At 38.5% G+C, this 23,739-nt stretch overlaps 1 protein-coding gene across 1 annotated transcript; it reads right to left on the bottom strand.

The window, feature by feature from the left end:
* Nucleotides 1–917: 917 nt before the first annotated feature.
* LOC139692867 (uncharacterized) lies at nt 918–22,194 on the bottom strand. Its single transcript, XM_071591174.1, has 4 exons — nt 21,853–22,194; nt 17,791–17,957; nt 15,945–16,029; nt 918–7,147 (listed from the first exon to the last, which is right to left on the bottom strand). The coding sequence occupies exons 1-4, from the start codon at nt 22,091–22,093 to the stop codon at nt 6,516–6,518; spliced, it is 1,125 nt and encodes a 374-aa protein (XP_071447275.1). The 5' UTR covers nt 22,094–22,194; the 3' UTR covers nt 918–6,515.
* Between the last annotated feature and the right edge of the window lie 1,545 nt (nt 22,195–23,739).

The following is a 23,739-nucleotide window of genomic DNA, read 5'->3' as shown; positions in this document are numbered from 1 at the left end:
CGGCTGGGAAGTTCTATCCCATGCAACTTACTCACCAGATTTGGCTCCTCCTGATAACCACTTTCTTGCGTCGATGCAATATGCCCTCGCTCAGCAGCGTTTTGATTTGTACAAAGATGTGAATATATGGCTCCATAAATGGTTCACAGCAAAAGGGAAAGAACTTCACTGGCTTGATATCCATAAATTGCCTGAAAGATAGCAAATTGACCCCCTAGCAATGGAGCACACTTTGAATAAAGCTCTTATCATCATTCTTCCGATACTTTTTTTTAAAAAAATCTGCATTTCATACTTGTACTCCTGGTATTCACACTACCTTGAGGAAACCTGGGAATGACAATTTTATTTAATGCTATTTCCTGGTGTAAAAATAGACAATAAATAAAAGCCCTAACAATGCACAAAACACACTTTTGTTTCAAATTGATATTATTCACTTTTCAACATGTTTCTAATGATACTTACGCTCTATTGGAGATAACCTTTTGATCCCTCTTTCCTGCTACCACCATTGGCCCCCTACGGCCCACCTGGTCAACTTAGGCCCCCTACCGCCCAGCCCACGGCAACACAAATAATCCAAACCAACCCACCCAACCTAATCACACTGAGCAGAGCCTCATCTTCCCGTATCTTACACAAACTAACCCAGCCCAAAGGCCACTCCTGTCAGCTCACCTCTCATACCTGTCAAGCTAGAGAGCATTTGGGACACGTTGAAAGATGGGCATAAATTCAGAATGACACAATTTACATGAACAAAATTATGAATTAACAAACTTCTCTCTGCCCGAGATGAAACAGTAGAATCCTGGATAAGCTGAGGAAAGGGTGTGAGTTGCCTTCACCACAACTCATCTGCATTTGCTAAAATAAAGTGCTATAATAGCAACAATAAATAATTTTATTGCTTATTCACTCGATGGAAGTCAGTTTCATACATATATCCTTTCACAGCCATGATTAAAATTCGTAAAAAGTAATCTTGAATCCAAATGGCAATGATTACATAATTTTATTTTACTTAATAGAAAATTAAAATTATTTCAATAGAATAACAACTTGTTTCCACCAAACAAAATACCCTCACCAAATAGCAGAATATCAAGGAATGGAGACTTTATTTTTCTATTTTGCATTAATTATGTAACTTCAGTCATACACACGTATGAACAGCCTATTTCTAAGAATTGTTGCAGCATATTAGCACAACTCACAATGAATTGCAAACACCTTTGTTAGAGAGACAGAGCAACTGAATACATATAAAAATGAGTTAGTTTTGGCTGACAAGATTTTACCATTAGTTCTCTAGAGATGTACCTCACTGTCACAATTGATGGCTTATGGAAATGGCTTGATTTTGAAGAATGTTGAAATTTACTGCTGCTATGAGCTATTATAATATATATGTATATGCCACATACTATATATTTCAAATACCAATTTTTCATTGGTCACCTAAACCATTCTCAATACTCAACAGAACAGGAGGGTAAAATCAGACACCTGGGATTGATTCATGTTTATGGATCTTCGGAAGGATATAGAAATGAGGGGTGTATGAGGAGGCAAAAGGGAAGGGGCCATATCTGAAGGAGATACGCCTTCGCTGAGCCCGTTTGGAACAGAGAAGTTCAATGAGTTCCTTCTGAAGTGTGGGATTTGGGTCTTTGGGTATTTGCCTGCAGGAAGAGGTGTCAGAGTTGTGAGTTAACCTCCCATAAGTAATCTGTTATACTTTGAACTGCAACCAATGAACCTTTGTCAGTGGATGTAATGAATTTATATTTGGATTGGCAATAAGTTATCTTATTCTGAGGATTCAGTGGGAATCAGGTTGGTTCAAGGATTTAAGGACTAGAGGAAAGAAAGGTTAGAAATTCTGGAGAGGAGAAGGTTTATAAATATTTCTTCTGGATGATTTAAGGGGAGGTGGTTGGGTTTTTGGGCAGATAGAGACATGAATCTACATAGGGCATTATGAATGGGTTTGGATATACAGGGTCGCACCCAAAAGTGGTAGGACTGATTTTCTCTGGCGCGAACGGAGCGGTGGAGGGGGGTCTGCTTGGCAGGGTAAGGTGGAGGGGGCTCTTAGCATCAGACCAACACCAACCTCAGTCGCCTGCGGGCTGTCGTTGAGTGAGGACACCGTTTTTAGTGAAGCAACTTTTGTCCGCATCGAAAAACAAAATGAATCTGAATTTAGAGCAACGTTATTCCCTGAAGTTTTGTGCGAAACTCGGGAAGACGGCCACTGAGACCCTCGATATGATCAAGCAGGCTTATGGGGACACTGCCTTAAGCCGTTCCACAGTATTTGAGTGGCACAAGTTGTTTAAAGAGGGTAGGGAGCTCGTTGAAGACGACCATCGCTCCGGACGGCCGTCGACGGCAAGAACCGACACGAATGTGGACAGAGTGAGGACACTGCTGAACACAGACCGACGCTTAACCAGTGAAGAAATTGCAGACCAATTGGGTCTGTCTGCATCCAACGTCCAACGCATTATTTCACAGGATTTGGCCATGCGCAAGGTGTGCGCCAAGATGGTGCCGAAAATTCTGCCATGGCGCGCTCGTCGTCAGACAGCTCCTGGCCAAATACGGCATTGCCACCTTGCCGCACCCACCCTATTCTCCCGATCTGGCACCACCGGACTTCTTCTTCTTCCCCCTGATGAAAAGACAGCTCAAGGGATGACATTTTGACTCAATAAAGGCCGTTCAAGAGGCTTCGACGAGGGTCATCAACGGCATCCCCAAAGAAAATTTCCAGTATGGGGGATGGGAGCAACGTTATACTAAGTGTGTAGCAGCTCAAGGAGCATACTTTGAAAATTATTAAGTCGATGTAAGTATATCGTCAATAAAATTCTTGTAAAAAAATCAGTCCTACCACTTTTGGGTGCGACCCTGTATGCTGGGGTAAAGGTTGGGAATTCTAGAATACCTTCCACTGGAGATTCCAACAAAATGTCAGCAAGGATTGTCACATGCTTGACTTTGGGGGTGGGGATGAATGAGAGGCCCTTAATCAAAGGAAATATTTGTTTTATGGTAAGGGGTTTGGAAGAAAGGTTGACCACATAGTGTCCTCTGTCTCTTAATCTGGTGGGATGGGGGTGGGCATGAAGGCTTTGGATTTGGGGGTAGACTTTAGGGAAAACCCCAGGAGAGGTTGGCAGAGGGTGGTTGTAAAGGGTGGGAAGGTCTGGTTTGTAGCGGTGTAGGGGTGGGGAAGGTGCGGGAGGGGTATCCAAGCGGAGTGGTAAACCTTCTTGGAAGTGAGACTTACAAAGGCAGGACAACTTTGTGAGTAATTTTTGAAGCCAGTATTGAGTGCGATGAGGCCCTAAGAATCTACTTCTACTTCATGCCGGCAATGTGGGGCAGCAAGAGAAACAATGTTACTCAGGGAATTCATTGAGCTTTGATAAGTGATGATGAGAGGATTGCGCATAAATTGGTAAAGGAAAAATAAGTTTTGGAACACCAGTAATTTCAACAAAAAATGAATTAGGGGAGGTAAGCCCAAAAGTAGGAATTTGGTGTGAGGACCATTGGGATTTACGCTTAATGTGATGGAAACCAAAAGAAACTCAGAGTGTTTGGCCACCAAAAATTTGGAATACATGTGAGTTTTATTTTTTATGTGTCTCTGTGTTTTTCTTCATTACCGCTATCTTCTTTCTCCATTTAAATTATTATTCACATCCATGAGAATTTTCATCATTATATATATAATTGTATACATATAATTATACATATATATACATTCAAGCACGAAAACCTGCCACATGGCAAACAAATATTCATTTACAAGGAAATTGATATAAGGAAAAAGTGATAGGAACACATAAAGGACGAGCACCAGAGAGGTGGGGAAGGCAGAATCAAGCAGATCACGAATGTAAAAATATTTCCTTGACCGAGATTTGAACCACTTAAAAAAATATATATATACACACAAATTTCTATACATACAAATATATATATATATATATATATATATATATATATATATATATATATATATATGTATGTATATATATGTATATATATGTATATTCCGCGACGCACAACTAGTATACAAAAACACTGATGTGGATTTTGAAAACATGGAAACAAAAAGAGAGGACACCCACATATGTAGTTGTTGCTGTTGGGGAAGGGTGAGACGAGAGATGAGATGAGAGTCCAACAGGAAATGGACATGGGGGTGGGAGAGGATTTGTAGAAGGCTATAGGATGGATTCAGTGGGATTTGTTCAGCCCGGGAGGTTTAAATGACTGGAGCACCCAGATATGCACCAACTCGTGGGTTCTCGCCTCTATGCTATTGGCAGATTTGGGAAAGGTTCCAATCAACAACACGGAGAAGCAGTCATCGAAAGTTGCTTGTGGGAAGCAGTGTGAGTAGGGATGGGATAATTAAGAAAGGTGGGAGATTTGGTGGAATAGCGGTGGTTATTCATGCGGACGGAAAGTGTGGTCGTGCATTCGCCCACATAGAGGGCAGGGCAGAAGTTACAGGAGAGGCGGTATATAATGTTTTTGGAGTTGCGGGTGGCATCGGGTTGGGAATTGGTAGTAAGGGAGGCTTGGAAGATGGCAGTATTTGCAGCAGGGGGAGGTGCATGGTGACAGAGAAGAGACAGGGGTGCTCGCAGGCTGTTTTGTCGACATGACTATGTCTCACAAGTTTGACAGGCATTTAAACGTAATGGAGGGACAATATGGGAATAAAAGTGATGTGGACTTAATTGAGTAGCTTCAGGCTTGATGTGGTGGAAGTCGAACATAATAGATACGATCGGTTATTCATTGTGATGTGGACTGAGTGTTGTTAATAATTGGGAAGAGGTCACGGATTAAATGTTTAATTTTGTGTGTTCCGGGGAAGAAAGTGGTGATAGGATTAGGGCATTTTGGGTGGTTTGTTTGGGGAGCGGAGTGTATTGGGTTGACGGTTTGAGGATATTACTATTTAGTAGTTTTTCAGGGTATCCATATTTTCTGAGAGAGTCATGTAGCTGGTCCATGAATTTCTGTTGGGAGGGGGTGTTGTTGCAGAGACAGAAACCAAAAACTGAGAGTGAAAAGGGGATGGTATGTATTGTATGTGATGGGTGGCAGCTCTTGAATTAAGATATTGTTGGTTGTTGGTCGGTTTAATATGGACTGAGATGTTAAACTAATTGCTCTGGAGGTGAATGTTGATGTCTAGGAAAGTGATATTTGAGTCAGATATAGATGAAGTGAAAGATACCGAGAAGTAATAGTTGAGAGAGGAAATAAAGGAGGATAAAGTTTTGCGTCAATGGGACCTGAGGAAAAAAATGCCTTTAATATAGCAGGCCTAGAAGAGTGGTTTAAAGATTTATTGGTGGAGGAAGTTATGTTCAAGTTCACCTGTAAAAAAATTATTGGTTTTGTGGATTTTGGGTAGCAAATAGAAATGGGCGGTCTTAGGATTAGGTGGAAAAAATATATCTTTGGGTGAGAGACCTTCTTTGGGACCAAAATTGGATAGAAAAGAGAATATACTTTTGATATGAAGAGTTAAGATCTTGGGGCAGGGTGGCATAGCAAGAAAGCTTGCTTAATTGGCATAATACCTCACGGTCGTAGTCCTGCATATGTATGTATACATGATTACATCAGAGTAACATGGAAGTGTTGAATAAAAAAAAAGTACTAGTACAAGTACTTCTGTTTCTTCCAATGAAGACGGAGCTAAATTCCCTCGAAATTATCAAGAAATAACATGAGAGTGTTCTTTTTATGTGTTCTTATATTGTTTGATGCAGTCGAATTTTTATATATGTATGTGCGTGTGCATATATATGTATGTAAAATATTGAACAAAAAAGGAAGAAATGTAGTAGAGAGAAAGCAAGCAAAAAAATACATGGGGTCAAGGCTAAAAAACGGTTAATACATTCAGGATAGAATGGTAAATGAAAATTAATGAAAGGATTGAAAAGTCCAGTTAGATTTTATCGAGAGGAGAAAGGGATGATGAAAGATTCTTGTAAAAAAACAGAAAATTGATCATTTAAAAATGGTGGAGTGTGTACCATATCACTTGAAATTACATTAAATAATGCCGTTTACTTTGATAAAAACTACAGCTCCTGAATAGTTTCATAGAACCATCACAGTCAATTTAGAGTTTCAAAAAATAAGTCCATAAGAACATGATGGATAGGGATAGAGTAGAAAATAGACAATAAATTATCGACCGCAACGATGGAAACAGAACAAGAAAATGGATTTGAAGTTGATTGTGGTTATTCTATCTTTGAAGAACTTGTGCTGAAAGCCAAGCAACTCAAATTGTACTCTAACATGATTTACATTAAGAAAGAAAACTTATCCAAGTATGGCATTCAAAAACATCTAACAATAAAAATATACGTGAAATTATACTAAATAAAAAGAATATGGTGTAAAAAATGTAGAAAGTTATAATAAAATGTGTATATCAAATAAGTGGTCTCTTCTCAACACCTGCATGGCTTGATAGCATTGAAAGGGACAGCATTCTTGTCAACCCATGGAAGAAATCCACTCCTGCAAGCTACAATACTCTGCATGAGCATTACTGTGTCTGATTCGGCTGAGTGAACATTCAAACATGGTTTGCGGCACACATAAGTGTAAATATCAGCCAATTTGAAAGACGTTGGGCGATCAACGAGAGAATCATTGAATTCTTTAATCAAAGACTTGACATGTACTTTCCTCTTGGGACTTTGGCTATTGGCACCATTATCTTTTGCTACTGGGGTGTAATATAATTGACTGGCAGGGGCAGAGACTCGAGCAACCTTTGGCACAAACTGACCACTCACTGGCCTCTTGGGTGTCGTCTCGTTGACCATCTGCATGCTCCACACTTGCTCGCCAGGGGGACTGCGGGATGTGGAAGGCTTGGACGTTGATAGCCACTTGTCTAAGGGCCCCGTGCACTCGGGGGGCACCTGCACCAACCCTATTTTGAGATTCTCATCCCGCATGGCTTTCTCCGCTGAAGCCAATGCATCGCACAATACGGAATCCATTTCACTGAATTGGCTGAGCATATTTTCCATTTTGAAACTCTGCTTAGCCACTTCGGATGAAGACTGTGAATCTGAAAAATATCAAATATTAAAACACTAGAGAGTAAATTGAGTAGCTTCAGGCGTGGTGTGGTGGGAGTCGAACATAATGAATAACTGATTAAGGTCTGATGACATCAGGTTGATGATGATGTAATACATCGAAACCCAGTTGTAAAATAAAAATTTTATCAAGTGGAAAAGTGCTTTAATCAGTTATTCATTTCACTAGAGAGTCGTTAAGTGTACAAATGAGTTCAGAACATTATAGATTGAATGCTTGTTCCGATGTACACAACATAGATATCAGCTGCCATCCTGGAAGTTCACGTCATCACTTTGGAATCCTAAATACAAATGATTTAAAGAATAAATTGCCAATGCATTGCTGATAAAATCATACAGAATATAAGTAATTGTTTTGGATTGTACCATATTGATTTGCAAATTAAGCAACTCATAAAATGCACAGAACTCTAAGTCTTGGGAAAAAAATTTTGATGTTATGCTAATCGAGAACCCCGCATTTACAGCTTTCTAGGAATCCCAGAAAAAAGTAAAAATTGCTGCAAAAGGAAAATTCTCCCTTTGACATGCTTAATCACTGGAGTAAAGGTAGAAATAAGAAACAGACATTAAGTGTACAAGAGGAGGATTATTATTTATATCTTGAACCACAGCTATCCTCATTTTTTTTATATGATGAATGAAGATAACAGAATCAGATAGCACATCTTGGATCCATAAAATACCATTATAATTATAGGTAATCTACCAGTTAAGGTAAAGCCTCCATTCTACTTAAATGAACATTTTTCGGTGCTGCATATAACTATTGTCCTTATCAAAGTTTTCACGAGCCTTTTCTTAATATCCTTACTTATATCACTGTCATCAACTCCCTCCTCCTTTTGAAAGCCTCTTTGCCTAGTGCTTATCTTCTCTTTACGTCTCTCCCACTTTGACCACTTTGGTCCAAAACACTTCCATGACAACTAAACTGTTCCACCTGATCTAGTTTTTGCCCTCCTATTTTAATGTTTAGCTTAGCCTTTTTCTTTCTGGAAAACCGCATTACATTTGTTTCATCTACGAGGATAGTTAAAAAGGTCTCGGGATCACCACCAGGCATCAGTGCTATTGCAATAAGTTTCCTGCGTAACAACAGGTACTCCATTATGAGTAAACAACCAGTCCATCAGTGCTCTGGCTCTGCTGTTGTTCACGTGCAGTGATTTGTGAAGACGGAAAAAGTTGAGATTCGAGCAACGTTGAAATACTTAGCAAAGAAAGGTAAGAAAGAAAAGGAAATTTATGAGGACTTTCAGACATTCTGGGGGACTGTGGTCCTTCATATTCAACCGTTGCCAAGTGGGCAATTGAGTTTGTTTGGTCAGGACAGCTCAGATGATGATCATCGTAGTGGTCAGCTAAAATACACCACTTCCCCAGAAATTATTGCAAAGGTGCATAAATTGGTAATGGAGGATTGCCGTCTGAAAGTGTGACAAATCGCTGAAGCTGTAGGGATGTCTTCTGAATGGTGGCATCACATTTTAATTGTGGAATTGGATATGAGAACATTATCTACTAGGTGGGTGCCTCGAGCTGGACACTGATTAATAAACGGCAGAATTTTCCTGTTCTGAAATCCCATTTGAGCATCCAGGGCATGGAAACTCATCCTCAAATATTTCTGAGGACTGCCATTCTTTGAAATTTGCTGTGTATCTAGACGACAATGTCTTTAGAGGTTTGAATCATGTAATGCTCTTTGATTTACCAAACACTAGTGGCTAAAGTTTTTCACTTCAATCAGCATTTGTATCCAATAAGATAGTAGAAGACCCTGTCCAATTTGCATTAAAAACATCTTCTGGGCTTATTATTCAGGAAGTTTGATAAATTCTGCCACCTTCCACTAAGTTATAGTCTTGACATCAATACTTCTACTTTCACCACAACCATCCTTGTATACGAGATATATATTGTTCATGTTGTTAAACCCATCTGATTATCTTTGATTCCTAATCTTGCGGGAACATGCAGTGCTTTTTCTCTGATGATGACACCATTCACGGGGATATTTGAAGATCTAGCACTTAAAAATCACTCTTCCGGTAATCCTTCTAATTCATCATGCTTGGATCTCTTCACTTACAATTTTCGTTTTAGATAAATATCTGCACTGGTTTGTATCTTTCAGAATCAAGTTGGGATTTTTCACTATCATATTCAGTTTAAAGTATTCAGGCCAGCAATCTTGGATGTTTTGCCTGATCAACATGGGTTCCAAACTTAGAATCAACTTGTTCTAAAATTTTTATTTTGTTCCCAATTTAATGTTCCATTTTTGCCTCATCTTTCCATTGTCAAGCATGAAAAAATTTGCAATTTCAAGTAATTGAGAAAAATTTAAAACATGACAGTCTGAGTTGCCTTTCTGTTTGACTAGAGCCATCTATTATCCAACTTTTAAATCTTGTGATGAAAACATAATTATACTAAATTTGGTGTAGTAATGATGTGATAAAGCAAGTTTCAATACTTTTTATTATTCAGGAGCAAATCGCTGGTTTTACTGATGTGTCGAAGGGCAAATGATTCCAGTTCCCATGCAAAGGGTACCGTTCTTGCGTTTGCATGCATTACTACGTTCAGATCTGAAGTATTTTCATTCCTCATAGTTTCAACTTATGTTAGAAATTATTCATTTCCCACAGGTGTTCTTACAATGTATAAATTAAATAGCAGACTACTCCTCTCCCTGTTTATTCATTTCAAAGTATCTACCTTTCACTGGCAGACTGAGATTACAAGAAAATGAAAAAATTGTAACTTTGTGATTTCACTGGAAATTTACTACAATACAACCACCCGTGTTTTGGGGCACAACATCATCCTCAAGGGTCGTATTGTAATCAATTTTCAGTGAAATCACAAAGTTACTATTTTTTCATATCCATTATCAATCGATTCCACAAAGTAACACTGGAAGCCATCAATGAGGGTACAAGAATGAAGAATTCAAATTTCTATCACTCATGGCACTCCTACCATCCTCATCTACGTATTTATACTCTTCCCTAAAAACACATTACTCCTCTCTTGCCTTTTTCAAGTGCATATGTACAAAACGAATTCAAATAAATTTTCTTTCAAGACATGAGTGACTGTTTCAGAATGGGGAATTTTTTTTAGCCTGGCCCAGAGGGATGAAAATAGTAAGAAAACTGAAAATGACATCAAATGAATATGGGGTCCTACATGCGGTGGGGGACCATGTACAATGAGCATAATTCATTCTGCTATTCATTCTTGTAAAGTGAAACATTCAGTAATTGAAGAAACCTTTTGAATGCAAATTAATGTAAAATGAGAAAATGCACTCCATTCCAAAGAAATAATAAATTATTTACAAGATTTATTCAAAGAAAATTGTTTGCACATTGTTAAGGCCTGTGGATCATGTTCATAGTTTCTTATATTGTGGAATGAAGCAACCGGGAATGCAAACTCGATTCGTAAAAGCAAAAAAGAATCCAAATAAATTGTCCATTATTTAGGATGCGTACCTAATTCCTAGAAATAAAATACTAGAAAGCTGTCTAGATTTGTTTTTGCTGGTGCTTCAAAATTTTGCAAAAATACTCCTCAGAATTAGGATCAAATAAAATATCAGGTGCACATCATCACTTCCTCAGTAAGGCAACGCCTTGAATGCATGGTACAATGCAACATTCTCCCATGAACTTCAAATCATATTTAGCCCGCTGTTTTCAATTTAACACCTTTTGAATGCTCGTGGAGTTAATGAATGGTGAAGAAGCAGGGGTTTAATTTCCAATTCGCCACTTGCAAAACAGCATCGTGAGATGGCCTTTCACTGGCATATGGCCAGGCAATGAATTCTCTTCTACCGTTACTTTTAGATACGTAAGTTCGCTTTGGCATCTTCTTCCAGAAGAGACCAGTATTATCACAATTAAACACCTATTCAGGTGGGCAACCCTCTGAATCTGTGAGTTTCTAGACGTCACCAATGAAGTTCTCTGCAGCCTTTGAGTCTGATCTCACTGCTTCACACTGCCTCACGACCAACATAGATACAGGTTCTTCACGTCATCTTCTTGAACCACACACAGCTCCCCTTAAATACTTCATCTGCCATTGATGGTCCAGACATCACCTTAACGAAGACAGCGAAAGTCACATTCCCCTTCTTAAACAAATTATATTCTTGTTCTTAGTTTAGCATTGAAATTGCTTTTGATTTATCCACGTGAGAAGCCACCAGTCAACATCATCAAGAATACTGAATGGATATTCTTGTCACTCACTTTCAACCTCAGCATAATTTGGCCCGTGTCTGTCTGTTACCAAAATACAAATCATGAACTGTTGACCCACTGTTGATGCATATACTGGATTCACCACGCTCACACCTCGTTCCCCATTTTCAATGATTTTCCTTTTCATTTATATTGTTATTTTTATTTTCTTATGGCTTCCTACTCATGAAATTTTCTTCGGGGCCATTTTTCAAACCATGCACCAAATGTTGTATGCACTTTCCTTGCAAGCTTTGAAAAAATTCCGACAATATGTCAGAGCACAAGTTTGAAAGAACGTGTGATCACTAGCGACACTATCATGCCGGTGGAACAAGTTCCAAGCCCAAATTGAAACAGCAGCCACACATTCATTCGGGAAATCCCCTCGTCTCATCTCGTCACTCATCATTATGCAATGAGCCAACCAAGTCATTTCATTTCTGGGACCAATATTTCTGCTCATTTTGAGAATTAACGACTACATGAGGTGCTTGTTTAGCGAGCCTCCCGTGCACATTGTAACATCGGGGAATTAGATGGGAAACATAAAAATTTTGTAATTTGCATGAAAACATACAAGCGTACATTCTGATAATGCAAGCATGTGGTTTTAACATACTTCTCTTCCTCTTTTGTCAATGCATGTAAATGTTTATGGGAAAGAAATACATACCTTATCATTTTTTTTAACGTAACATATAAGATTTAATGAGTGGAAAATAATTTGGAAGAATTGACCCAATTTTCAGTACATCCCAATAAATTTGAAAGTGATAAAAGACAGCATCGTTTAAATATGCCAAAACTTAAAAGAGTTTAAAGAAAAAGTTAAAAAAATTACTTTGTTTATGTTTCCTTCCAAAAGCTCGTTACTACACACTACTTAGTGAACAGTTCAACTATCAGTCAATTTAAAGTGATATGGGTAAGTTTAATACGCACTTCTTTTAATAATGAATCTTATTATTATAAGGTAATCTACCGGTTAAGGTAGGTTTTGGATGGACACAACTATCAAATAAACATTTTGTGACTCCTAACAAAACAAAACACATCTCTGAGTTCTTCCTTCCTCCCTTCATCCCGTCCAACATCCCTATCCTATTCCTTCCCTTTCCTCGTTTGCCTAACATTCTCTCCTCTATTACAGTCTTCAATATTCCCCTATTGCTGTCCAATACGCCCCTCCATCCATTTTTCACGCCTCCATAGGATTTCTCCCCACAAGCCCCTCTCTTCGCCCACCATACCAAGTACTTCCTCATTTGTTTTCCTTTCAGTCTATTTCACCTCCTCCATTCTTCTGCACACCCACATTTCAAAAGCCTCCAATCTACGTCTATCCTCCTGCTTCAATGACCACGTTTCCGCACCGTACATAGCTACGCTCCATAACAAAGTTTTAACCAGTTTTTTCTTAACATCCTTACCCAATGTTCCTGTCATTAACTCCCTCCTCCTTGTTAAAGCCTCTTTGCCTAGCGCAATTCTTCTCTTTACGTCCCTACTACTTTGACCCTGTTGGTCCAAAAAACTTCCGAGATATGTGAACTGTTCTACCTGCTCTAGTTTTTGCTCTCCTAGTTTAATATGTGGCTTATCCTTTTTCTTTGTGGAAAATCACATTACCTTTGTTTTATTAACATTGATTTTCATCCCATATCTGTTGCACTGAATTTCCAATTCACTCAGCAATGCTTGCAACCCCTTGGCTGACTGAAAAACTAAAGCTTGTTCATCAGCAAACCTAACTGATTTTACGAATCCCCCGCCCACTTTCATTCCTACCTCCAGTTCCTCCCATGCCTCTTTAATCATTTCCTCTGCATACAGGTTGAACAGCAATGGTGATAATGGGCAACCCTGCCTTACACCCCTTCCTAACATGGCCCAACCGGACTCCCCGTTCCCCACTCGCACCTGAGCAGTCTGAGACATGTAGAAGCTGTGGATTAGCATCCTGTCCCTCCAATCAATTCCCATTTTCTGCAATATACTCATTAGTTTTTCCCAATTCATTCCATCAAACGCTTTTTCGAAATCTACGAAACAGGCAAATACCTCCTGGTTGTGTTTTATATTCCTCTCGATTAATAATCTCATTAGCAATGGCATCACGCGTACCTCTCTCCTTCCTAAACCCAAACTGATCATCCCCTAAGTAATAATTTGCCCTACTCTCTATCCTTTGGTTGATGATCCTGAGAACAACTTTAGTTAGGTGGGATATCAAACTTATTGTTCTGTAGTCCTCACATGATGTAGCCTTTACCTTTTTCGGAATAAGAACTAACACTGATCTCACAAAGTCTTCCAGCCCCATAGATACCACAAATCAGCCCATATAGCCTCTTCCTCCCACATTTTCCTAGGCATTTCAGTAGTTCCACAGGGCTTATTTAGTTTCATCTCCCTTAATGCCCTTTCTATCTCATCCTTGAGCATGCCCGGACCTAAGCTATCTTCCTCCACGTCATGTTCCTTTTCAATGTCTAACTTTGTCGGTCTATGTTCTTTACAGTACAGTTTTTCCATATATTCCTTCCATCTGTCTCGAATCTTATCTGTGTTAACTATTATCTTACCCTCCTTATCTCTAACTGTTAGCATAGATCTTCCCTTCTTACTTCCCGACAGTGATTTAAACTTGCTGCATAGTGAAGCAATTTCACCATTCCTCTGCAGACTTCCATATCCTCGCACTGCGTCTTCCACCATGCTTCTTTTGCTTTATTTGTTGCCCGCCTCAATTTATTGTTTAACTCTTCGTACTTCATGTTGCCTCACTCTGTGTTTACATTCCTCCATTTTCTCCTCTCATCCATCTTTGCAATCATCTCATCCGTGATCCATGGTTTCCTAGTCCTTTTCGCGTTAACGGTTCCAATAGTGTCTTTAGCTGCTTTAGATAACCCTTTCCTAATACTATCCCATTTTTCTTTGTTTGTACTTAGCTCTTTACCATCCTCCATGATTTCCTCTACCGCCTGTTTGTATTCCTTCCTTTTCAATCCATTTAATGCTTTTACATTCCATTTTCTAACTCACCGCCCCTGCCTTACCTTTTTGAAATGGACGCTACATTTCATAACAACTAAATTGTGGTCAGAGTCCGCATCTGCTCCAGGGAAGCTGTGCGAAGTTATCAAAACTGTGTGTACCTAAACCTGTGTCTAACCAAAATATAATCTAGCTAATACCTTTCTGAGTCACCTGACATTTTCCATGTATAGCTGCGTCTTTTGTGGTGTCTAAGTGTCTAAACCAAGAATTGGTGATGACTAACCCCTGTCTCCTGCAGAACTCAATTGATTTCTTTCCGTGGTCATTCCTTGTACCAAAACCTAGTACCCCCCCTCATCACCATCTCTTCCTTTGCCTACCATCGCATTCCAATCCCCCATCATTATCAAATGTTTCCCTGCACCAACAGACTCAATTATGTCCTCTAACTGAACATATATCCCATCAACCTCTTCTTCCTTATGGTTGCTCGGTTGAATGTACACCTGAACAATGACCAAGTTCATCGGTCCTACTTTTATCTCTCCTGGTAATATTCTATCCATTGCTTGTTCTATTTTGACTACGCTTCTTCCTACCACTTTATTTAATATAATGGCTACCCCATGTTGGCTCTCATCCCTGCCACTGTATATTATTTTATAATTATCAATCCAGTAATCCCCATTATCCTTCCATCTAACCTAACATACACCTAAAATATTTATATTTCCCCTTTCCATCTCTTGCTTAATATTCTCTAATTTTCCTGTACTCATCATTGTCCTAACATTCCATGTTCCCATTCTAACTAAATTTATCATCTTCTTCTGCCTCTTCTGTCCTGCTGCTGTTGGTTTTGCATTGCAAGGATTTCGTGGGATGATGACCACAGAAGCCTCGCCTCCCCTGCTGCCGGGCACGACACACGGCATTTTGGGCCTAGTCTCATAGTTACCAAAGCTAGTGTTCTCTATAGTGTCCATCATTATCAATCTTGGGAATGCTAATTGTGGTGGTTTCCCGTTGCCTTCCTCAATAGTGCGTTCAACATGACACCATCAATCACTCACTGGCCACCCCACTGGGGCCAGATGCCTCTGCAGCTCTCTCATTGAGTGACAGACGCTGCGTGGACTACCTTTCGTCTGGCTCCTAACCTTCGGCCTATCTGTCATGGGTGACCCTACCAGGAGCAATTGTTATTACTCCCACCAGCACAGCTCTAGGGGTTATGGACGGTACAAGCCCTCCCACCAAGTCAAGGTTGTAGTCCATGGGAGGTGAATGAATCTTATGGGGTTTTATAATTACATTTTTCACACTGAAGTAAGTATTGGAACATTGAGGCAAGTATTGGATGTGCTTCAGGAAAATATATATGCAATCTAACAAAAATGAGTAATGACAGTAAATGCATAAAATTTAACATTTTTACATTTTTTCTTAATGAATAAACAATGGATAAGTAAAAGAAGTAGGGTTGGCTCACCAATGAATGATTCCCTGGGCTGGTCCAGGTATATATATCGAAATGCTAGAAGGGAATCTGCGCACCAAACATGATCTTCGAATTTCTGCAAATGAGACATTTCATAGAAACAAGACAAGAACAAATATTAGTGCTACTCAAGGGTATACATAGTTTTAATTATAAATAAAGTAGTATAATAGCTAAAATGTAAATTAAATAGTCTTAACAATTACATTTTCTTTCTGATTACTTAAAATCAAAACAGACAATGACGGAACAATTCTTAAAGCTTTTACTTAAAAATTTTTAGAAGAGCATTTAAATTCATACTATCATATCATGCCAATTGACAATAAAACTTACTGACATACTGTTGCCTTTCATTTCTTATCACTCTTCCTTTCACACTTTTTCTGTTTAATTTGACATAGAGAATAAAGTTATTACTTTACAGAGCCCAATTCATTTTTCGTAGATGAAATGAGCTCTAAAGTATTTCATTAAAATATTAATCTTCATTGAAAATAATAACTGACCACCTTTACAAAATATTCCCCATTGAAGTGTGAGTGCACATTTCTACCACCCGCTTGTTAAATGCATCATCTTGTCCGATGCAATGTCCATGGATGAGAAAAAATACACAATAATTGAAAGTTTTGAGGAAAAAGCACCCTGAAGTTACCCTAAAACACCAAGGCTCGCAACACCCAAATGAAGAAGAATTTACTGAATTTTTCTCCACAAAACTGCTCATTTCATGAAGGAAATGATTCAATTTCTGTCCAAAAGTAAACTTCTTTAGTCTAGGATGCAGGAGTGATCGTAAATGGCTAGACCTAGTTTACTGTTGAAGATGGGAATTGCCCTAGATGAGGGGCTACTGGCAGAGAAGTCCATGGTCTCAAACTTGCCCATCGAATTAAGGCAATTAAGTCTCCATCTTCATTCAGCTTATCAACTTTCTTCAGAATATGTTTTGAAGGAAGAAGTACATTCCTCATGTTGCACGTTTTATCTTAGCCAGTTGAGTTAGTTAGCCCGCACTTGACACCTGACTAGTTCAAATCCCTAGACATGGGTTTTGAACTAGCCTAATTACATGATTGCCTGACAAATTTACCTACAACATGCTACAACAATGCCAATATCTATCAAAAAGTATTACTTAAATTTACCTACAACATGCTACAACAATGCCAATATCTATCAAAAAGTATTACTTCTAGTACATTCTGTGAAAACCTTAGAGCCGACAGGTTTTTCATTTTTCCTCCACTATTGTAGGTCCATCCTCTTTTATTATAAGGCAATTTAGTCCAATAGACATGGAGAGCCACACGTGCCAAGAATATTTAGGATATTCACAGTTACTACTTTTTATGATCACATTAAATCTTACAGACAACTCTTTAAAATGTGAAAATCTCTTTCATTTCTACACCTGGAGGTCAGTGGCATTGCCAGGGAGGGTAATGCAATGCCACCTATGAAGCAAGTGAATCCACAATAAATCATACCATGGCACTTAACTCTGTTGAACATTTTTTATTAATATTTTAGTATCATTTGTTCAACTAAAAACCCTTTCTGCAGGAGCTAGTTACAGATTTACAATAATTCATTAAAAGAGAACAATGCTTTAGGCCAACAATCACTAAAATCTATAGAAAAATATCAGGAAAATCTATTTTTTTAGACTAGATTTAACATATTCCGTTAGCACTCCCATCTTCCCAATGCTGCAGGGTGACCAAAAAATAATTTATCGTCCCCACTACAGGATACTAACTCACGGTTTGAAAATGGTTCCCCTGATGCAATCAGAGCAGACGGAAATTACTAAATTATTTGATTAAATTACCTTGCCAAGACGCTGGATTTCCGATTGCAAAATTGGAAAATCAAAGCCATTGCCATTGTGAGCTATCAAACAAACAGGCCGTGGCAGTCGATTGATGAAGTCTTCCAGCATGCCAAACATGCACTCATCGAAAGGGCTTGACGTTTCAAGAAGAATATTTGAGAGACCTGGAAATAGAAACAGATATTACTACAGTTGTGCCACTCTTAATTTACGTCAGACGCCACTCTTTGCCTCAGCACTGAGATGCCCCAACGCAAGTATGTTCAGGGAGAACAATTTTGGGAAGACATGTACCCGAAATATCAGCAGATATCTCATAAAGAGATTGAAAAATTTTAAAAATTAGGAAAGCCCTTTTGTGTGCACACTAAATTCTTGATTTAAGTCCTTGATTGTTATTCCTGAAATATTCAGCATCATTATTTTGCACCATTATGTTAATGTTATGTTTCTCATTACTCCGCATGTATTGCCAAAATAATAATTTCTCCATTTAAATTTCAGTGACTTAATAATATGTATACTATGTAAAAACGATTGTTATAATGTATATGTAACTTTTGTTTAATAAATAGGGTTTTTGCAGGTTTTCCACACCCCCCTTCACTTCGCGGGTGTTCAACCCCCTGGCTGACGGACAAACTAAAGCTTGGTCATCAGCAAACATAACTGATTTTACGAATTCCCCGACCACTTTCATTCCTACCTACAGTTCTTCCCATGCCTCTTTAATCATTTCCTCTACCATACAGGTTGAACAGCCATGGTGATAATGGGCAACCCTGCCATACACCTCTTCCTAACACTGCACATCCGGACTCCCCGTTCCCCACTCGCACCTGAGCAGTCTGAGACATGTACAGGTTGCGGATTAGCCTACATTCCCTCCAATCTATTCCTATTTTCTACAATATACTCATTAGTTTTTCCCAATTCACTCTATCAAACGCTTTTTCGAAATCTACGAAACAGGCAAATACCTCCTGGTTGTGTTCTACATTCCTCTCGATTAATAATCTCATTACTGCAATGGCATCACGCGCACCTCTCCCCTTCCTAAACCCAAACTGATCATCCCCTAAGTAACCAATTGCCCTACTCTCCATCCTTTTGTTTATGATCCTGAGAACAACTTTAGCTGCGTGGGATATCAAAACTTATTGTCCTGTACTCCTCACATGATTTTCCTTTACCATTTTTGTAATAGGAACTACGAGGGTCATCCGGAAAGTAGTACCCGTTCGTGCCGCATGAAGTGCTGACGACGCGAGTAGCCGCTGGACGAGGTCAGATAGCTTCAGTGGCTTGTCTGCCTTCTCTGAGCCAAGTTGCGTGACGCTAGCATTGCCTGTGTTGTTTCTGTGATTGTTTACAATGTTTAAAAAAATTGAGAACGCCGCCAGTTGTGAAGTGAGGGCAGTGATTAAATTCCTCAATGCAAGAAACGTTCGCCCATGTGATATTCATCGCCAATTAAAGGAGGTGTATGGAGACAATGTAATGGACGAGTCGTCTGTTCGGCGGTGGTGTCGCAACTTCAACATGGGGAGGGGGAACACACACGACGATGAGCGTTCGGGGAGACCGTCTGTCATTACAGACCAACTGGTGAGCTCAGTTGACGAATTCGTGAGGAACGATCGGCGCGTCACAATTGATGACATCTGTGAGCATTTTCCCAATGTTTCTCGAACAATTGTTCATGAAATTGTTAAACACCATCTGCATTATGCAAAAATTTGTGCAAGATGGGTCCCTCGCGTATCTCAATGAGCTGGCGGCGAAGGACTATGCAGCAGGAATACAGAAACTTGTCACACGTTATGACAAATGCCTTAATTTGCTTGGAGATTATGTTGAGAAGTAGTTTAAAGTATCCTCTTTCAAATAAAATTTTTTATGTTTGTTAATATTTACTTTTGTGTCTTTATTTCACGAACGGGTACTACTTTCCGGATGACCCTCGTAAAACTGGTCTCACAAAGTCTTCCAGCCAGATTCCTTCCTCATAAATACAACAAATCAGCCCATATAGCCTCTTTCTCCCACATTTTCCTAAACATTTAATAGTTCCACGGGAATATCATCCACCTCCCCGGCCTTATTTAGTTTCATCTCCCTTAATGCCCTTTCTATCTTATCGTCGAGTATGCCTGGACCTAAGCTATCTTCCTCTACGTCATGTTCCTTTTCTGTGTCTAACTTTGTTGGTCTAAGTTCTTTACTATACACTTCTTCCATATATCCTACCATCTCTCTTGGATCTTTCCTGAGTCAACTATTACCTTACCCTTTATATTTATAAATATTTATATACATATATATATATATATATATATATATATATATATATATATATATATATATATATATATATATATATATTTTTTTTATGTGGCTGTGGAGAAGAATGGAGAAGGTGAAATGGACAGAGAAGAAAACAAATGAGGAAGTACTTGGTATGGTGGGCGAAGAGAGGGGTTTGTTGGGAGCAATCCTATGGAGGCAGGAAAAGTGGATGAAGGGGGTGTTGACCGGCAGTGGGATGTTGAAGACTGTGATAGAGGGTAGAATGTTGGGCAAAAGAGGAAAGGGAATATATATATATATATTCCTTTTCTTTTCAATGCGCAAATTCACGCTAAATGAATGTGTCTGTCTATATGTATCTATGTGTGCATATGAATGTAATTATAAGTTTTATGCCTAATATAATATGTATACGACAATAGGTTAAACGGAAGAAGGGACAATTAGGTCTCAATTTTGCCCAAATAAAGACCTCTATCTATGTATATATATATTCTGCAGTCATACAGGAGCTTGTGTCATTACTTTTTGAGAGATTATTCTTACAGGCTCATCCCACATGGCCTAGGAAGTTTTGAACTTATTCAAATCTCAAAAGATGCCTGCGGATCACCCTATACAAAAATCTAGTCAGTGCACATGTATTTCATGCATACAAGTTATACAAACGGACATGAAATTATGAAGGTGACTCTCGGGAACATATTGGTCTATATTACATTGAATCAGGAAATGAAACACAAGCGTAGTTCCTGGAGAGAGGGTCTCCCCTGAATCTATAAAAAAAACAACCTTTAGGTTGATTAAAGTAGCTTTTACTCCCAATTTTCGTTAGCATGCCTTACTCTTTCTAAGATCAAGGGAAGACAAGGATTTAATTTATCTACACAAATCCCATGTGGTATTCTTTTTTTAACAAATTATCAAGTATTTAGTAGACCAACTTGCTTGCCCCGGTGGCGGCAGTGAAATGTTCTCGCTTGCCATCCCAAAGGTCGCGGGTTCGATTCACCAAGATGGTTTTCCCTCCGATTTGCATTTGTCTTCAATGTAAGTGCAATATTATGGTGGAAGATGGGGTTATAAAGAAACTACATCTGGCTCTAAAGAATTCGCCAAATAAATAAAAATTCTTTTTTTAAATCAATTACCAAACAAAGTCACAAACTATTAAAAAGTTCCTATAACATGAAATAGGTATTTCCTCTATTGGCGCATTCAGACCTTTCTTAAATGAAGTTATTCATGCATTATTATCAACGCCTAAATTCAATACTACCTAACAGTTACCATCTCCAAACCACCACGGATGGTGGTTACTCTACTATTCAAAAATATATGGCAAATAATTGATTACGATATGGTCAGAGAGAAATAAATAATTCCAAATAAATTCCAAAAAATATGCCAAAATATAACCTTAAAAATAAGGTTGTGGCTCCTCAGTAGTATTACTCGTTACTAAAACGGATAAAAGGTGAATAAGAAGGCGTATATTCCATCAAAACCCGAAAAACATAAATGCCATTAGGAATTAGGTGATAATGGGGAACACGCTCAAACAGAATTCGAATAATTCGTGAAAACTAAAAGGGCCGAAACATAGTAACAAAATTAAAGACACATTTAAACTTGTAGACTTGAGCCTTTAGATTCAGAATTGAAGTCTTAACGGTGAAATTAGTTATACTCGACCCTTGCAACTGCAGTAGATCTTCCCCAGAGGTGAATTTGTAACCATGGCGTTACCTGTAAGTCTCTCCGCTTCTATAGACAACATTTTTCGTGGATTTACACATAAAGTGATCTTATTCAAAACTCTTGGTTGGGCTTCTCCTTCAGAGAGATCTAAAATATGATCCCGAATCACTCCGATTGCAGATAATTCAATGATCTTTGCGATGCCAAAACTGGGTAACGTTGTGGTTTCCAAATCATATACAACATATGACTTGAAGAAACCATTTTGAGGGAATTCACTTGTGTTCATGAAATTTAAAATTGTTCATGGAAAAGCTACACAACAAGTGTCTTCAGTTAAAAGGCTTGGTCTTCATGCACCAATAAATCTGTAGAAATGCGATTTCATAAACAAAAACAATGCACACGCCATGAAGTATGAACTAGAGTTGAGAGCGACCAGTCACGAGTCGTTTAATTGAACGAGTCTTTCAAGTGAGTGTTATGACCCGAGTCATTAGGAATGAGATCAACTGAAGCGAACGTTTGGCTTTTGATTCCCGTGTGCACCATGACTCCGAAGAAACGGCTCGGAGAATCAAAGGACTCACGGAATTTACTATGAGGGAAGCAAAAGCGATTGACTGACTGCTGCGATAAATCTAAGGAAACGAGTCCCCCCATTTCCGAAGAGTCGAAGTGGTTCAGATGGAATGGAAAGTCACTCGATATGAGCAAGTCGGTGACTCGTAACTCACTCCGTTTGGAGTGAGTTACGAGTCACCGACGAATTAATTTGTACGATATTACCTGAATTATGTTTTGATTTTCATCTTACTTTGTTGGTTTAATGAATTAAAGTCTTTATTATTGCTGGAATAAAACACTTTATTTTTTTGGATCAACAGAAATCCCAAGTAGTTGCAGGTTTTATGATAAATTATCATGATTCCTATGTTCCGTCAATATTATTGTCATTACGGTGTACATGACCCAGATATGCTATGTTACAATTTTCGGTCAATTGTTGCCTACCCTCTTTATTAATGCAAATTTTGCCAGAACTTGAAATTAGATATCAGTATAGACTGCAGTCTATGCAGTATACACACACAAATGACTGCAGTCATTACTTCTATCTCTTCTGATGAAGTCGAAGCTGAATTCTGTCAAAATGATCAATAAATAACGTGTAAGTGATCAATTTATATGTTCGTATATTGTTTGTTGCTGTCCAAGTTTGTTATTCAACACTTCCGAGTTACTTCGACGAAATCATATATATATATATATATATATATATATATATATATATATATATATATATATATATATATATATATATATATGACACACATATAAAAAAATATATATATATGACACACATATAAAAAAATATATATATATGACACACATATAAAAAAATATATATATATATGTGTGTGTATTGTATTTATATTGTGTGTGTGTGTATATGTATATATATTTATATATAAATATATATTCTCTATTCTATATATATATATTCTCTATATATATTCTCTATTCTATATATAAATATCTTTTCTCCTCCACTCCGGACCAGAAGAAGGCCTCACCTCCCAAGACATATCCCTACTTTCACCCCCAAACCCCAGAACACCCCAGTTTTATCTCCTCCCAAAAATACACAAACCCAACATCCCCTGTCGTCCTATAGTTTCCAGTTACAATTCTCCAACCGAAAGAATCTCCGCATTCCTTGACCACCACCTACAACCACTTGTACTCTCCTTGCCCTCCTTCACGAAAGACACGTACCACTTCCTCGACCGTCTAAATTCCGTCTCTATTCCCTCCACACCCAACCTACTTATGGCCACCATCGACGTTACCTCACTTTACACTTCTATTCCTCATGCAGAAGGTTTATCCTCCCTCCGGCATTATCTTTCTCTGCGCCCCCTACCCCAGCGC

The sequence above is a fragment of the Hetaerina americana genome, unplaced genomic scaffold, assembly GCF_022747635.1.
Source record: "Hetaerina americana unplaced genomic scaffold, ioHetAmer1.1.p SCAF_425, whole genome shotgun sequence".
In the NCBI taxonomy this organism is placed as follows: domain Eukaryota; kingdom Metazoa; phylum Arthropoda; class Insecta; order Odonata; family Calopterygidae; genus Hetaerina; species Hetaerina americana.
Note: the sequence above shows the minus strand (reverse complement) of the source record. Positions and strands in the feature narration are given on the sequence as shown.

Excerpts from the sequence above, each read along its gene's own strand:
- LOC139692867 (XM_071591174.1), bottom strand. The coding sequence starts at position 22,093 with ATGAACACAAGTGAATTCCCTCAAAATGGTTTCTTCAAGTCATATGTT. Across the intron at positions 16,030-17,790 it reads AAATCCAGCGTCTTGGCAAG|AAATTCGAAGATCATGTTTG; the intron begins GTAATTTAATCA and ends TCTCATTTGCAG. Across the intron at positions 7,148-15,944 it reads GCCCAGGGAATCATTCATTG|ATTCACAGTCTTCATCCGAA; the intron begins GTGAGCCAACCC and ends GATATTTTTCAG.